Source organism: Anabrus simplex, chromosome 1 (genome assembly GCF_040414725.1).
Source record: "Anabrus simplex isolate iqAnaSimp1 chromosome 1, ASM4041472v1, whole genome shotgun sequence".
Lineage (NCBI taxonomy): Eukaryota > Metazoa > Arthropoda > Insecta > Orthoptera > Tettigoniidae > Anabrus > Anabrus simplex.
Genome location: NC_090265.1, coordinates 1,058,638,854 through 1,058,653,185, shown reverse-complemented (window position 1 = coordinate 1,058,653,185; position 14,332 = coordinate 1,058,638,854). Strand labels below are relative to the sequence as shown.

The 14,332-nt window shown below is 41.6% G+C and overlaps 1 protein-coding gene across 4 annotated transcripts in view; it reads left to right on the top strand.

The window, feature by feature from the left end:
* Positions 1-12,798, top strand: part of LOC136857963 (uncharacterized) — a 65,736-nt gene extending 52,938 nt beyond the window's left edge. For 3 of the 4 annotated variants that reach the window (XM_067137102.2, XM_067137100.2, XM_067137103.2), the window contains exon 2: positions 11,221-12,798. In XM_067137102.2, the coding sequence (XP_066993203.2) occupies positions 11,236-12,474 (1,239 nt within the window). In that variant the 5' untranslated portion in view covers positions 11,221-11,235 and the 3' untranslated portion in view covers positions 12,475-12,798. The remainder of the gene's footprint in view (positions 1-11,220) is intronic. The other variant, XM_067137104.2, reaches the window with a different exon arrangement.
* The last annotated feature ends 1,534 nt before the right edge of the window (positions 12,799-14,332 follow it).

The following is a 14,332-nucleotide window of genomic DNA, read 5'->3' as shown; positions in this document are numbered from 1 at the left end:
TCCCATTTTCACACCAGGCAAATGCTGGGGCTGTACCTTAATTAAGGCCACGGCCGCTTCCTTCCCAGTCCTAGCCCTTTCCTGTCCCATCGTCGCAATAAGACCTATCTGTGTCGGTGCGGCGTAAAGCCAATAGCAAAAAAAAAGAAATTTTCTCAAGCTGATTTCCCGAAATATTTCATACAAACAACCAAACACACAGACAGAAAAACATTGAGCTGAACCTACTTCCGATTTTTGTGTACCTAATGCGAGACCAGGACCAGTATGAGGCAGAAATTTTAAGTGTAGAGACAAAATTATAATTTTGATTATATAGGGAGTTGGAAACAGCGTGAGCCGGGTATATAAACGTTAGAGGGTTGGTCATACTGTAAAATAAATTGAAAAAATAGTTCGGTATCTCACCTCGTCATTTTATCAGCTGCAAATTCAAATGGGCTTTGCTAGACGGTGTTGTTGTAAATCTATACGTGACTTACGGTCGGCTTGAGAGCCTTGTCGAGAAATCAGCATCAAAAACACACCGTGGGTTTCAGTCAGTGTTTCCGTAGCGTATTTGCTATGGCGCGATCTTGTCAGCTCGGAGGTATGTATTCAAATTCCTCCCCTGGTGAAGTTTCTTCTCCGATTGGTGCTCTCAAGCCGGTCTTAAGCCAAGTGCATATTTGGCAACACCATCTCGCAAAGCCCATTTGAATTCGCCCGCGAAGCGATCTGGTCGGCTAACTTCAGCAGCTGATAAAATGGCACCGTGGGAGATATCAAACTATTCTTTTAAATTAATTATCAGTTTGGCCAACCCTCTAACATTCATATGCCCGGTTCACGCTGTTTCCGACCACCCTGTATAGGCCTATATTGAAACCGTACAGAATCCTATACAGCTCATTGACAGCACCTGCATCTTTCCATCCCATTAAAATCACTTCAGAAATAGGGTTATTTGTAGCATATTGAACAAAAGGAACATCGCCGGGACTCGATCGACGTGTGGTCGGATCCGAACCCATGAAAGATAGCCCGGCAAACAATAAGTTGTGTCTGAAGCCAAGCCCGCGAGAAAAGTGCTCTCAAGTGTAAGACAGAGTAGGAGATAAGACGCGACGCAACGAACAGTCTAATACGCCCAGAGGTGTGGCCTACTTTACAGGGTTCCACACTAACAGATGAAACTTCGTGGATTTCAGTTGTGCCAACGTCGAATTTTGACGCGCAAAATTATGTGATATTTTGATCCATTCATATGAAAAATATGTGAGGCACATCCATGAATAGAGCTGAATTTTCTGTGTATCCCAGACTGAAAATATGAAATACTTTATTCACAGGGATAATTGAGCTCGTATTGCTAACACGTGTGAATGTAGCGCGTCTCCCAAGCCGAGAATTGCACCCAAAGTTAGCCCCTCCCTCGAAGAATGCCCTAATTAATGGCGGGAGCTTGATTACTTAAGAACTGCCGATCGGATTGCGATCACATTTGGCTCGGGTGAAAGAGGGAATCGAGATCTTCAATACGCACCCTTCAAATGTCTTGAACACCAGTTATTAACGGAGCCGATTTCCTTAATTCAGCGTGAAGGAGTCTCACAACCCAAGGACCAGAGAGTTGACAATATAACCTTGTGAACTGTATGTTAGGAACTCGTACAATAGCCAATCAATCCTAGGTAAGTGTCTCAGTGCTGTGCATAAATTATGTAGGCCGCTAGAAACATTTGTATAAATGAATAGCGGAAGTCGGCTATGAACAATGCCGGCACAAATTAGTACGCGCTATCAGTAAATTAGTGGTATCCAATTCGGAGCAGTAACATTCGGCAGTAGAATTGCGTCGACAGGGACAATTCGCTATTCGGAGTAAGGGTTCCCCAAGCCTTATAAGTCACCCTACTCACTGTGTTAATGCGTGCCACCCTTGATTAGAGTGACCTGCCTACACGAGGGAAACTCCTGTGTAAATTCCGTGTATGAGTCGTTGTAGAGAAAGGGAACGTGTAACGACTGCTGGACCTGATACCAATTGGATTACGTCAAGATTTGTAGCAGTTGAACGAGCCAATCTGAATGATGAACTCTCGCAGACCAGGTTCGAAGGCCGATACTCTCGTCTACAGCGCTGAGAGGATGGACGATTAGACCTCTACCATGGGTTTCCCGTAGAAGGAATAACGACCAGCAAACAGATGAGTTGATGTCATTTTATTTCTTAGCACGATAAAGTATAACCGGGATGACAGAATGTAGGATTTCCTTTGTTAATACATAAATTCTCTAAATAATGCATGTTCTAATATGGAATCTGAGTTTTCTTTTGTCATGTTAGCGTAAAATTAAGAGAGCTAACTCTCCGGACAAGCCATTTCTTTCTTTCTAAGAAGTCCTTCATGAGGAGTAGTTTATTGTTAGTAATTAGTATTATCCTAGTGAGTATGGGAAACAAGGATAGAATAGCATATTGAGTTCCCCTAAAGCGGGTAGGAAACAATAGTGGGTGATGAATGAGGGATACCATGTCCAAGAAGTTGCTATTAATGTTCAATATGGTTGTCGTAGAGGATAGCCGGGGAGCTCATGGATCGTTTAGACAATGCATGCTTAGTTGATAGGTACTATTAAGGCATGAACATCAAGAGTGAAGAGTCCTGACTGAGAGAGATAAAAATTGTGTTATTTAGGTAGATAATGTTAGGGACATTATGCAAATTTCCCTTGATTGTTGATTTTTCCCTGAATCTGTCTGTAGTGTTCTTTGTGTGCGAAACCAGTGTGAAGTGTGGTGGTACCGGATGCTCGAAAGAGTTTTCAGAATGTTTACGGTGAGCTAAGAGAAATATGAAGGTTTGAGGAAGAAATAATGATAGCCCTATACCCAAGGAACTAGGATAAGCGGTATGAGAAGTAATGAGAATGCTGAACGTCCAAAATAGCCTACGACGAGATGTGAAATGAGGAATTCGAATATTATAATGCCCCAAGGCAATTGACGTGAAGGATGAGAGAATAGAGAATAAATGAATAATAAACCTTGGGAATTCTGCGGTGATATGAAATAAATGAATTGGGGCGATAGTAAGTGGTTCATTGGAGGAGAGCTAGCCACTGTAATTATGAAGGGTTAGGGCCATTGCAGCTATTGAATGGGAGGGACCGTCCCACTGACTGAGCCGCGCACAATACGAGTGGAAGAGAAACCTTTTCTCTCGTTTTCTTCCCCATATGCGGAGTGACGTGCTGTGTATTGAAGTTGAAAGCTAAGGATCCCTGGATTTCACACTGTGTGTGTTTTTTCAATAGTTTGGTTTAAGAACACTTGTGATAAGGATAATATAATGATAATTTAGATGGTAGTCCGCCCCCAGGTACAAGTGTACAAGGCAACGGATAGCTAGGGATTTTCAGATGTATACCTCTCAGTCAGAAGGAGCCCGGTTCGAACCGAGGCCAGAATGAACCGGCATGCGCAAGCGTGCATTAAGTTTTTGCCGGGGGCAGAAGAAAGTGATATCCATGTTTCTCTTAAAGGAATGACCCCATCTTTACATACAGTGTACATATGACTTTGTTCAGTGTATTGTTTTTTCTTTGAGTTCAGAGAGAATCGATGTTCATCGTTGCCTGTCTTGGTGTCAGGGTCACGGGATGTCCGGGGAGTTTTGCTCATTGTTGTGTGATTTTAATGTAAATGTTTCTCTCGGGTGTTAATTATGTAGCGTAGAGACCGGTTAATTACGTGCTAAGAATAAAGTGTATTATGTAGGAGACATCTCAAATTACAGGATGGTGATCGACCGAAAGAAAGTAAATTAAGGAATGAAAGATGAAGTTTAATTGCCAGACTTCGAGTATACTCCATTGTCAAATGAAGCCTGTCCTGAGCGAGATCATTGAACGCCCTTCAGGAGAGTCAATTTAATTTGCGTACTGTCTTTTTCTATTTCCTCCGTGTGTGGAGATTTATTGTGAGAATGTTCTTTTTTTCATATGTCACAATTCAGGAATAAATTGATACTCGTGACCCCATTACATGATTCTTGTCATTTCTAGCAGTGCTAAGCAGTATCCAGTAAAATTTGAACCCAGAAATTCTACTTTAATAAGTCTCAAATCATAATTATTTTTCTTACTTGCATTTTTCTTCGAACGTTACCACCCCCCAGGCGTTCGAGCTGCTGAGGCTAGCACGGAAAGTAGAAGGAGGGCGGTTCGAAACCCGTGTTGGCAACTCGGGCCGCTCTTCGATAAAGTCTCATCCATGGTTATTCGTCAGGTTACGCTGACGAATTATTATGCATGGGTCTCCCATCGGGGCCCGTAAGGGTGTAATACATATACCAGGTGGCTCCCGAACGCCGTACTGAACCCATAATTCTACGACGAGAAAAATATTTTTTATTTTTCTCAATATTTATTTCAAATAACAAGCTACTATTATTTTTGAGAGCAGCCATGTTGCGCTTCCAGAGCCTTGCTGTCGCTTGGGAACGATCTCACCCACGGCAAGCTCTTGAAATACCGTGACACCTCGGTGGACTTCGAGCACACGACAATTCTTCAAATTCACGGAATTCTGCGTAACGAGAGATTTTGGCAACACAGTAAATACAGAAATAAATAATCTAAATTATGATTAAATCCTACGTGAAGACAGAACCCCCAGGTTAAATATAAATGCATTTAAGCCTAAGTACAAATCAGCGTCAGATCAGTGGACTAGCTCCACGTGCCAAGGTCAATGGATGAAGAAAACCCGCGAAACGCCCGGGCAGAAATAATTTATTTCACCTGTTGCGAGTGTGGTAAAATTATGAGATTAACATCTAGATAAATCACAAGTCTGTCCGGAATTCTGGAACGAGTTTCATGAAAATCGGTCTATTGGACGCGAAATTAGCAGATTACGTAATCAAGCTTAGTGATGTGGGTAGCGTCACTCCTAAGACTATAAAGGAACCCCCCCCCCCTGCATTTTTCTCAGTGTCGATCTGGGTTCTGAAGTAGCGGAAGCTTACGCCCGTCGCCAGCAGAAATTTGTATAAGATTAATCTACAAATACACTGACTGACAGTGCGAATGCAACACCAAGAAGGAGTGGTTTGAAAGGGATGAAAGTTGGGGAAAAACAGAGACGGCACGGACGAATAATTGATGTTTATTTCAAACCGATATGCAGGTTACACAATGCGCACGGCATCGACTCAGTAGGATGTAGGACCACCGCGAGCGGCGATGCACGCAGAAACACGTCGAGGTACAGAGTCAATAAGAGTGCGGATGGTGTCCTGAGGGATGGTTCTCCATTCTCTGTCAACCATTTGCCACAGTTGGTCGTCCGTACGAGGCTGGGGCAGAGTTTGCAAACGGCGTCCAATGAGATCCCACACGTGTTCGATTGGTGAGAGATCCGGAGAGTACGCTGGCCACGGAAGCATCTGTACACCTCGTAGAGCCTGTTGGGAGATGCGAGCAGTGTGTGGGCGGGCATTATCCTGCTGAAACAGAGCATTGGGCAGCCCCTGAAGGTACGGGAGTGCCACCGGCCGCAGCACATGCTGCACGTAGCGGTGGGCATTTAACGTGCCTTGAATACGCACTAGAGGTGACGTGGAATCAATAGCGCAATAGCGCCCCAAACCATGATGCCGCGTTGTCTAGCGGTAGGGCGCGGTAGGGCGCTCCACAGTTACTGCCGGATTTGACCTTTCTCCACGCCGACGCCACACTCGTCTGCGGTGACTATCACTGACAGAACAGAAGCGTGACTCATCGGAGAACACGACGTTCCGCCATTCCCTCATCCAAGTCGCTCTAGCCCGGCACCATGCCAGGCGTGCACGTCTATGCTGTGGAGTCAATGGTAGTCTTCTGAGCGGACGCCGGGGCCGGGAGTGCAGGCCTCCTTCAACCAATCGACGGGAAATTGTTCTGGTCGATATTGGAACAGCCAGGGTGTCTTGCACATGCTGAAGAATGGCGGTTGACGTGGCGTGCGGGGCTGCCACCGCTTGGCGGCGGATGCGCCGATCCTCGCGTGCTGACGTCACTCGGGCTGCGCCTGGACCCCTCGCACGTGCCACATGTCCCTGCGCCAACCATCTTCGCCACAGGCGCTGCACCGTGGACACATCCCTATGGGTATCGGCTGCGATTTGACGAAGCGACCAACCTGCCCTTCTCAGCCCGATCACCATACCCCTCGTAAAGTCGTCTGTCTGCTGGAAATGCCTCCGTTGATGGCGGCCTGGCATTCTTAGCTATACACGTGTCCTGTGGCACACGACAACACGTTCTACAATGACTGTCGGCTGAGAAATCACGGTACGAAGTGGGCCATTCGCCAACGCCGTGTCCTATTTATCGTTCGCTACGTGCGCAGCACAGCGGCGCATTTCACATCATGAGCATACCTCAGTGACGTCAGTCTACCCTGCAATTGGCATACAGTTCTGACCATTCCTTCTTGGTGTTGCATTTGCTCTGTCAGTCAGTGTAATTTAGTACATGTTCGTAGCTGAGGTCCATATCTTCTGTTAGAAAGGGAAAATGATAGAAAATTTCTGAACTTTTGCCGACAAACTGTGAAAGCATAGGCGTCTGTTAAAGTACATAGCAGATTTTATTGCATCCACTCGTGTATGTTTGAAAGTGTTAAGAGGGTTGGGAAGCTAGTCAGAGTAGTTCTGATTACGTTATCTGTTGAACACCTGTTGTGTTAGCGTGACAGAGCCGATTCTGGGGAGAAGGTAGACAGTCGCAGTTGACTGCAGAAGGAAGGAGGTTTGTTGTACAAATTCTAACGAAGAAAGTGCGTGATTTGTGTTGTCATTTAATAACGTGTGAAAAGGCAGTGTTTGTAAGATTGATATGTTTGAGAAGATGATGTTCTTTTTACCAATGTGCGGCTAAGCACGAGGTCAGCTGGCAAAAATGTAGCCAGAATACTGGAGGTGACGTCAATGCAGGTCTGTCTATATTTTGTATTATGTTGTAGTTAGATAATTGTTTGTCCCAACCATTCAAGATGAGTGTCGGGTTGATATCTGTAATTATCAGGCGAAAAGTGTTATAATTTTGGTCAGCGTGTGAAAATTTTAGTTTTGTAAATTTCACGTCAAGAATCTGTAAAATGCGACGTTTAAATCTGGTGTTAATGTTCTATGAGATATTGTCCAAAGTGAGGAAAATTAGGAAAGCTATAATGGTAAAGTAGTCGTGGCGAATGTCTTCATTTCAAATATCATTTGAATTCAGAAATGTTTGTCGATAATAATAATAATAATAATAATAATAATAATAATAATAATAATAATAATAATAATAATAATGTCTACCGCGGGATAAAAAATTTCCTATGTTAAAAGTGCATTTAACCAGTATGTTTTACAAGGATCGCAGTCATTTAGATAATTCCAGTGAAAGTCGATGTTTTATTCATGGGAAGTAAAATTTTGTGACATCGTGTATGTCGATGATACGGAAAATCGCGGTGTGTTCTTGTATTCTCGAGGTCCGAAAGTTGTAGTAACAGTAAAATAAAGAGGTGTATTTTATAATGGGTATTTTTTCACCAGAGGATTGAAATGTAAAAAGGGTCTTGGAAATATAAGAAAAATGGGTTGAGAGCGAAGAATTTATATATGTGGAGATGAGAGTGATAGGAATACTGAAGATGAAAGGGAGCCTGGATTTTAAGTAATACCGCTGGGATAAGGCGAGGAGAATGAATTTTGAGACAGGCTATATTTGCCGAGGAAAGAGTTGTGAGACAGGCTGTATTGTGGCAGGCTGTAAGGTTTTCCGCTAACAATCCGAAAATTGAGACGACTACTGTGTGAGGCACTGAAGATTTCTAGGAAGATCCCAAGTGAAATCTTGGTAGTAGAAGTCAAGTGACTAGTTACGTAAAGTCCGTATGAATATTAAGATAATGTGACCTCAAGGATAAAAGAGCATTTAGAATACGAGGTTGGTGTTGTGTGACCGTGTAAATTTATTGAATTTCGTTTCACGGGATAGTCATAGATATAAATATTTGGAAATTAACGGTAGGCGATTTGAGGGTTTCCAATGCGGTAGTGATGATTATTATTTTCGGACAACATTACTAAATGGTAGACGGGTGTTGGGAATTATTATATTCTTCCCTAAAACTTCGTTGCGCATGCTGAGATCGTGTTTGAGTTGGGGGATTGTTCGTCACGTATATTTGTTTTCGAGTTCACGTTTTGTAACGAGGTAGAGACTTACTGCATTTTTCGACTTGCATTCGTTTGATAGTAAGAGACATGGGCGCCCGCAGGATCTTTTCCAGGGGGGGGGGGCATATTAACAATTTTCTTGAATATAAAACCAATATAACGTCAGCAACATTAAATTGTTTACAGAAACTTCCAGTTACAACATATGCTAGATGACTGTCAGTAATTTCAGTTTATGAAATAATCTGGTATGATATTAAACAATTGAACATCAACATCTTTAGAATTCCAGGGGAGGCAAGTGCCCCCCCCCTTGCCCCCGCCCCTTGCGGGCGCCCATGGAAGAGACGTTGTTCCGTGTGTGTTATTAGTCTGACCAAGTTTACAATTGAAATGTCAGAGTTTGTTTGAATTTGCTAGTTCGCCTGATATGCCAGGGGAAGCGTTGTATGACCCATTTTACGCCCGACCGTAGATTTAGGACGTCACATGTTATCCTTGGAGTATACTGATGATGAGACGTCCTAGTTCACGCTCGACGACAGAATTAGGAAGTTATTGTGTGCATAGAGATTAGTGTTAGGATGTGCAGATTTTAAGTGAGCCCGACGATAGGTCTGGGATGTCAGCTGTACATACTCAAGTCTCAGAGTAGATGTTTTTTTGCTTTTTTTGTTTTTGCGAAGTGACCTGGGCGAAGGTAGCATCTACAGTAAAATACGAAATCTGAAGAGGGTTAGATCGGTAACAATGAGGCCATCTTGTGCGCAGCTCCAACAGCTGGAAGGTGCTCCCTAAGATATGGGACCGTTATCGGCGAATGAGGGTTGCCCAACATTTGGATGTCGACCTAAGGGTGATTAAATATTTTACTGTAATTCTCCATGCGTGTTGAGTTTAAATAACTTTGACATTTTATTTTTATTTTACGGACTTAATTGTTTTGTCGTTCTGACGTCCGTTTCGTCTTGATAGTGTGCATATTGACACTCAATGTATTAGTGTGAGACTTGAGCTGCGAATGTGGTTTCGATTCGTCAGCCAGTAATATATTTTATTTTTCAATCTTTGTCGTTCTTTCATTTATATACGTAGTTGAGTTCGATTTAGTGCTAACTTTGTAGGTAGTGTGTTGGGACAAACAATAAGTAGATGGATCTGTACTGGTAGTCATTGTTTGAGAAAGGAAAGAATTCCTTAAGTTTGTTGTATTTTTCAATGTGGACTGGTAATTTTATTAAGCGTAACATAACCATTTATAACCTGAAAATCGGTTTGATAATAATACCTTTCAAGTGATTTGCCACTTTTTAATTAACTTCAGTGTTTGGCATTTCTTCTAAATGCGTGATGAATAAGTGTTTCCTGCATTTCGCAGTTTTGTTCCTTCAGAACGACGTAACGTAAGATCCTCGCGGATCATGTTGTTGTTGGTTCCTTCCGAACAGTGTTTTGGGTGATGCACATTTAGCATCGGGATTATTTTATCACTTAAGGGTGTCATGATATGACAAATACATGGTGGAATTTTATTTCAATTGTGAATGATGCTGTTAACTCGTAGTGAACACCATACTTTCCCATAATATTTCGCAACCTATCCAAAGCAACTGATAGTCAATTTGGTTCGATTAAGGGTCCATTCGGCGGGTGTTCCTTATGCGCAAGGGTATTCGACTGGTGGATAACCTTAATTGAGAGGAAATCACGCGTTCTACCTGTTGAAAATCAGATTTTCCACGGATCGTGTGGATTAAATCTCAGTTCTCGTTTGGAGTAATAGGTGCCCGGTTTTCAGGTCTTTCCTTTTTCAGTTTTTCAGTTTCGCTGTCCACTAATTTATTACTTTCTTCGAAGCAACTCTTCGATACTATGAGAAATAAAGCAACGTTATGCAATGTGACTGCGTTTGAAACATTCAATAATAAATGATTTATAATTTTTTTTATTTCAAGGATTTATATTAAAATAACAATGTTGTCGTGCCATTTCGAATTTAATAAAAGTTAGTAAGCACATATTTGCTCCTCATTTCAAATAGTTAGGCTCTCTTCTGAACCCCATCGTTTGGTTAAGATCGTGACCGAATTTCTTCCCGCAACGACCCATGATTCAAGAGTTCTATATTGCTCTACTGTAGCAGCTGTGGCCGACCAAAGATGGAATGGTAAGCTCAAGGGTTTAGTACTTTCTACTTATAAATGTCCCGCATGCATAAATGATGAATGGGGTGTCTACCAACTGATTTTCATAGGGGCACTACTGCCAGCGGGCAGGTTACGTCAAAATATGAAGAGATAAGGACGGGACTGTCGCTCGCAGCATGTTACTCAGCACTACCGGTCTAATGCACCCTTTGCATTAGTAAACCTCGTTTTCCACCGCACAGTTCTAGGCTGGTGTATGGTACAGCCGCACTATATTTGCTGTCTGCATATCGGCTATGGCTAGTGTGTTGAGCAGCGACGAATACACAGACATTATTTTAATCTGGACAACCTGGTCGGAATGCAGTCGAAGCTCCAAACGGACATCTGCCTTCTACACACGTATTTCGCCGAACAGTATTAGTTTTTGTGTCATACAAGCAACTCTTCTGTCGAGTGGAATGTCTACACGTGTATAAATTAATAAGTTATTAAATGTCCTTTCCTGCATCTTTGGCGTGTTTACAAACAATAGCGGCAATTAGGGGGTGGGGCGAGAAGGGACAGTCGCGCCCCCCATCTTTGTGGAGTAAACATTACTTTTTTATTCCACTTTAGCCAGATGGAACTAGGAATCGTTTAAAAAAGCTATTTGTACGAGCCTTGTTGTCTTATCTGCTAATTCTTTCCTTTATTTTCTTCAATTATTAACATAATTATTGGCGGAAATACACACAAAATGCCGTCCATCGCGGCTCACCGATTTGTATTTGTTTTGTATAAAACACCTTGGACTCTTCACCCTTATGCTCAGTGAAAATACTAATATATCAACTTCATTCAAACTGACGTTTGGTTAATTCTTTTTTCAGGGCTTCCTCGTCAATATGGAAGGAGAAATGACTTTTCAAATTTCTCCTACCAGCTACATCGACGTAGAATTTGTACAGAAAGCTGTGGAGAACGGAGAAGATGATTCTACGAAAATCGTCAAGATAAGTGATGTGAACTCCAGGATTTTTAACGATAAGTGTTCTACTGACACCTGCCATGTTACAGCTACTCTCGCAAATGGAGAGCAGCATTCTGTTGTCGTGAAGTGCCTTTCTCGGGCTGGACTAAAAAGTAAAGGCTTAGAACGTTTCCACAAGGAAATCAAGATGCTAACTGAAACTTTGCCTTCAATGGAAATGCTCCTACAACTGACCTGTCCTGAGGAGTTTCGACCTCTCGGACCAAAATGCTACTCGTATTATCATGGAAGTGAATCGCCACCGTTCGTAGTTCTCGAAAACTTAAGACAAAAAGGATACAGTAATGCTAAGCCGAAATTTATATTGGAATTTTCTCACTGTCGCATAGCTTTGAAAGCCTTGGCACGTTTTCATGCAGCCTCTATTGCCTTTCTTCAGCAAAATCCAGAAGAACTTGAATATTATTGTAAATACGATTTGGCCGATAACTTCCGTGGTGTGTTTGAAGATTTCATTACAGGTGGCGTTGAATGTTTGGCGGATGAAGTGATAAAATGGCCGGGATTTGAAGGATACTCAGAAAAACTGTTAGAATTGAAGAACGTTATGTGTGACCGGCTAAGAGAGACTGTACGACTGAAGGAAGGATCCTTAAATTGCCTCATTCATGCAGATCCTACGGCAAGCAGCTTGATGTTCAGAGTCTCTGAGAATGTCGTTACAGATGTCAGACTGTCTAATTTTCAGTCAGTTATTTTTGGCTCTCCAGTGATAGATGTGCTACACTATTTATATGCATATAGCAATGATCGTATAAACTTATTTGGAACTAAAACCTTAATCAATGAATACCACTCCACATTGCACAGAACTTTACATGTACTAGGGTACTCTGATTTGTCACCATCCTTAGAGGAGTTCCAACAGATCCTCTCACAATATAAGTTCTATGCTTTTTACCTTTCAACTAGTGTTCTCCCTTTTCTAGTTTATGATCCAAATGAAGAAATAGAAGGTGATGATATTGAAAATACAAATAGATCCTTGCGTATTAACCCGAGAGTGTACAAAGGTAATATTTATAAAAGTATTATGGAATGCCTCTTACCAGAGTATGAATTACAAGGAATATTTAGAATTGGTAATTCATAAACCTATTTTCTTTAAAATCACAAATACATTTACAGTTTAAATTATTTCATATTTTCTGGTTCAAAAACTATAAACCTTCATATAAAACTGACAATGTAATTTATTTTTATGAAATGGAAATCTTTATTGATAATATGTTTACTATTTTACGTTATTGCTTTATGTGTACATATTAGTGCACATCCATTGTTCTTGTGAACATAACCAAAGACTATATAATATGAAATTTAAATCAGATTAAACCAAATCTAATATATTCTAATCTATTTCTTTCCTGAGCAACAAATGTATATTTGTAAATGTTTTATGAAAAATAAAAATATGCACAAGACTGAATATTTCTTCAATTGTTTTACTGTAAGATAGTGTTTTCCAACCAACATCCCCGCGAGATGATCTCAAAAACAATTTTGACATCAAAACTAAAAAGTCTGCAGTGGACTGTGAACCTGTCAGGCCAAGCATTAAAAATGCGGATTATATACATTTACACGAAGGGTAGTCATTGTATGGAGAGAAGAAAGATGTAGACTTGAAGACAAAAATGTTTTCAAATTGGCACTGACAGGGAAATGGGACAGTTCATTGACATGAGGAGCACAGTCAAACCGGGTCCGACGGTAAGATCTGAAAACTAAATGTTTCAAAAAACATGAGGTGCCACGGTCAACAAGAGACCATCATAAGATCCCATTCGCATGAGACACATTACTTCTTATTGTCTTTCAGGACACTAATTACTTTAAATCCCTTTGTTCGATATATTATTCTAGAAGCACCTCATTGGATGATCCATCAACAATCGACGAACGTCTGATTGCAGAACAGACCAAAGAAAATATTGCAGCATTAAATATAAAAGAAAGTGAGGCAATCCGTGACCGATGGAGCCTGGTAGGCACTCGCAAGGTGAGGAAAGTACTGAGTGTTTATGTTTTCGGGGAATTAAGTACGTAATTAGCGCCATCATGCCGCCAGATCAGCCACCGCTGATGCTCTGAAGAATAAGGGATTCAACATGTACCAAGGAGTTCATGGTCTCTCCCGTGATGGCAGCAGTTGGCGAATGGACATTATCACCTTCAAGCCAAATTCTTCACAAAGACACATCATAGACCCTACCATAAGGCTTGAGGCTCACATGAATCAACCTGAGGGAGTCAATGTAGAAGAGTAGAACACCTATCAACCTACTGTTGAATATTTCAAAAAAAAAGTATCACCTCACAGATATACCAGTTTAATGATCGGAGCGAGAGGAACCATCCCGAAGCTTTTTGTAGACTTCTGTAAGCAGTTCGGACTTCCCAAAACCTTCATCACTACCATAGCAATTAGTGCATCGAAAGGTTCTATCTCCATTTTTAGGAATCACGCATATGGACCTCAAAATATCTCTTGTTTATTTCTGTCTTTCTTTGATTATGAAATTTCTATAAAGAATATCTTCATTCCTAACCAAAATTTGTAAGGTACTCTTTGTCTCTGTGGCAGCTTACGGATGCTGTAGGAAGAATCTATACATATAAAGCAGAATGTCTGTCTGTCCATCTGTTCCTTATACAAATCCATCCGTTCCACCAATCTGAACCACATTTTGTATATTTACCTTTCAGGATCCTGCGGGATAACCCCATCTACAAGGAAATTTAACACCCCTCTCTATTCCCTAGATTTAGGCCCTTTGGCACATTCGCATAGGCTAATATAGTCAAAATGTTCAATTTGTCGTACAAGGACAGAACAAAGCTCATTTTAAGCCTCACGGCGCGTAGAACAAAACCAAGTGAGGCCCTGTGGGCCCCGAAAACCATGTTTTAAGGGCCTGAGACCAACCGTTTTGGAGATATTGGCGTAA